The 3,569-nt window shown below is 38.7% G+C and overlaps 1 protein-coding gene across 1 annotated transcript; it reads right to left on the reverse strand.

Annotated features, from left to right (window-relative positions):
• Nucleotides 1–1,463: 1,463 nt before the first annotated feature.
• LOC117850901 (uncharacterized) lies at nucleotides 1,464–2,933 on the reverse strand. The gene has a single exon (XM_034732786.2). The coding sequence runs from the start codon at nucleotides 2,910–2,912 to the stop codon at nucleotides 1,509–1,511; it is 1,404 nt and encodes a 467-aa protein (XP_034588677.1). The 5' UTR covers nucleotides 2,913–2,933; the 3' UTR covers nucleotides 1,464–1,508.
• Between the last annotated feature and the right edge of the window lie 636 nt (nucleotides 2,934–3,569).

Below are 3,569 nucleotides of genomic sequence, written 5' to 3' on the forward strand. Positions count from 1 at the left end.
TCTTGAGAATTGAATTCAGAGGTTGACATGAGGTACGGCGAGGGACAGAGGTTGATATGCAATCCTTTCGTTCCTTATGATTTTTTTTCTTATCAGAAACAAAATAATTAGCTGGGGATCAATATCTTTGAATCCTCTCCTTCAAGCTAAATGGAGTCACGTGCCTGTCTAACAAACTCAACTGTGCGGAGTAGCTAGTGAACTCTCATGTGGGATCTCTTTTGGTTGGATATATATCTTATAACATATACATAGCTGATTGGTCCTTTTGCAACATTCAAACTTTGGCTTCTGAATTCAGTCTTAGAGGTCAGTATGAACCCGAAAAAGGATGCAGATTCTTCTGAAATTCAGGACCATGACAATAAACAGCAAACTTTGTTCAAAGGCAACAGTATTTTTTCAAGATTGCATAAGATAAATAATGGCACGTAGCATTGATAAATGGTTAGAGTTCAGTTTTTGTTTCTTTTTTTGGAGATAAGAAACCACTGCTCATGCTTCAGCTAGCAGCAGTAGTAGTACAGTATATCATATGCATGTTTCAAAAGCGTTTCTGAAAAAATTGGGAGGAAGTACTGCATTCGATGACTTCATACATCTCCTATTCTCTGAATCTCACAGATTATATTGGATGAAATAATAATACAACATGGTGTAACTGATAAATGAGAACACAACTACTACTAGCAGCTAGCTGCGATCACCAAACACCCTGGGCAAAGCAAGTTCATGCCACTATAGAAGTGCCTCTTCCTGTGAAGCCACAATTTTGCACTGAATCCAAGATGAAAAAAATCAAACCCTAGTTAAGTAATCCAAGATAATTCTAATCAAAGCATTAGAAAGCATGACATATATCAACGGAACAGTCACTTTGCATCAGCATGGAGCCCTGGAGGATCCAGGAGGCAATGGGCTGGGGAAGGGTCTTCATTCCCATGGCAGTGACAAGAGAGTTCAAGGGGATCTGTTTGTGGGGCTTGGAAGTATGTTACTCCTACAATACAATGATCAAAATCATTGACCTAACCTAGACATATCCTAATCCAGTACAAACTGGACTCAAGAAGAGCCAAGACATACATACATACATACATACGTACATACATACATACGTACATATGACACAAAAAGAAAATTCAGGTAATGAGATTGTACACTGAATTGACCATTGCTACCCTCATTGAGTCAAAATAGTTTGATGAAACAGTCTCAATCTCAATTCTTTGAAGCCAGAGGTAGAAAATCACTTCCACTCCCCTTTTCAGCAACAGATGTTGTAAATTGATCACTCCAAATTGAGAAAGCACATGTGCACATGTTTGAAACAAGAACAAGAACTCATATATACAGTATTACACAACTTGTTGATACACATGTGGATACAAGCATGGTATCATATCAAGCACACCAGAATACACGTACAGAAAGAGAAAAGGTAATTTTTTTAATTTGTGTAGTTCTTGCGCTTCTCCTTATAATTGCATCAGTGCCCCTCAATTCTTCTAGGTGCATCTTTTGCTGGTGCCTGCACTGGATATAATGTCATCCAGCAGATATGGTTCATGGCTGAATCCCTCGAGATTTGACATATTGCTAGCGAGCAGAAGGTCATCATTAGAAGCAGTGTTAGGTAAAGGTGCTGGTTCTTCATCCATGACGATGTCCTTCCCAACCACAGATAGCAAAGAATCATCCAACATGTCAAATTCATCCCAATTGATATCGTTGCCGATGCTAGCAGCAGCAACAGCTTGTGCATCTAAGCTTCCATGCACACCATTCACTTCAAGGGAAGTATTAGCTTCTTCCTCATGTTGGTGTTGATCATCACCAACTCCAATAGCGTTAGGATCAATGTCACCATTTCCATTGGTTGTACTGCTAGCATGTATGGTGCTTTTGGTTGCTGCAACCCCCACATCGATATAATTCTCTATAGTGATATTAGTAGTGGTGTGGGCGCTAGTGATAGTTGTTTGTAAAGGGGATGGTAATTGCAAAGTGATTTGAGGAATATAAGGGCAATGGAATGCCATGCCACTGTCTTGAGCAGCAACATTACTAGAACTAGCACTATCAACACCATAAACAGATGCAGAAGCAACCATGTTCATGTAGCAGTATGTATTTGGAATATTGGCTAGTGCTCTTGGAAGTTCTTTCAAATGGTTCATCACACCAGAAGAAGCAGCAATTTTTTTGATGGTGTTTCCAAAGGACCCAAGACCATTGCCCATGTAGTTGGTAGGTGGAATTATTCCACTCACTACGGGTGCTGGTGTGCCTGTGGTTGCAATTACTGAAGAAGCTTCATAAGGTAGAGATGCCAAAGGTAAAGGAACACGAGGACCATTAGTTTGTGGCACTACAAGAGGAGGAATATGGACTGAAGGAGGATATCTAGTGAATTGATGACTAAATTGTGGCAATTGGTTCTGATGAGGAGGAAGATGGCAGGATGAGGATGGAAGATTAGTCAACAACCTATGGCGTTTCTTAGTAGGCTTAGGATAAGGATAAGAACGGTGCTCATCCTGATGAGCATTCAAGAAATCATTTAGGAAATCATAAGACTGAGTGGAGGCAATAGCCTCAGTAATGTCAGAGTCTAGTATGATGCTTCGCTGGCTGGAATTGGCACACATCCAAGAACGGAATGCAATTTCCTGCACAAAGATCTCGCATGCCTTTGTTAGGAAAGACGGCGTGTCAAATGTCATCATCATTTTACCCTTCTCATCACAAATGACCTTTTTGATGCGGGTCATGGGGATTGCACGATTGCCAAAGTCTTGAATTGCCTCGATCTCTACTTGTCTCTTCCTCCAAAAGTCATCTATCATCTCCTGCTGAGATAGTGGCATGGGTGTCCTTGGTGATGAACGAATTTCAATACGATGATCCATTCTCCCTTCTCCAATTGTGAAAGATATACCTAGATAGAGGATCAATTCACATAGTTAGTGCTTACTTATGACAAAGTAATACAAAAGTTCAAGTTAATCAAATGAAAACATTCCTAGTTTTATATCCTCCATATCGTATATAGTAGACAACTATGTAGACAACATGTTTACAGGTAAAAGCAAAATATTTCTTAGTTCTATATCCTCCATATCATAGATAAAAGAAAAATATATATACAAACATAATTAAATGTACAAAACAAAAGATAACATGTAAACAAGCCCCTACAAAATCTATTTTCAATAGTAGTAAGATGGTGTACCTTAAAGGACCGATACTCTGAAAGAACTGAAGAATAAAAACACTTGAACTATTGGTGATTGATGATGATGGTGAGCACCATGGATGGTAGTTTATATAGGAAACCGAGGGGCTCAAAAGTTCTAAGGCAACTAACTTTAAAGATCAAAAGAAAATATATAAAAATGAAAAGGCAAGAGGTTGGTGCTTTCTGAAAAAGTTTCAAAACTTTATATCTTATAGCTACAGTCATCTGTTTGTCATTTACTATCTTCTCATGCTTATCTATAAAAAAGTTCCTTGGATAAAGACAATGTCCAACAACTTTCTGGTTCTTATGGATATTACTTTTGTAC

The sequence above is a fragment of the Setaria viridis genome, chromosome 3 (genome assembly GCF_005286985.2).
Source record: "Setaria viridis chromosome 3, Setaria_viridis_v4.0, whole genome shotgun sequence".
Classification (NCBI taxonomy): domain Eukaryota; kingdom Viridiplantae; phylum Streptophyta; class Magnoliopsida; order Poales; family Poaceae; genus Setaria; species Setaria viridis.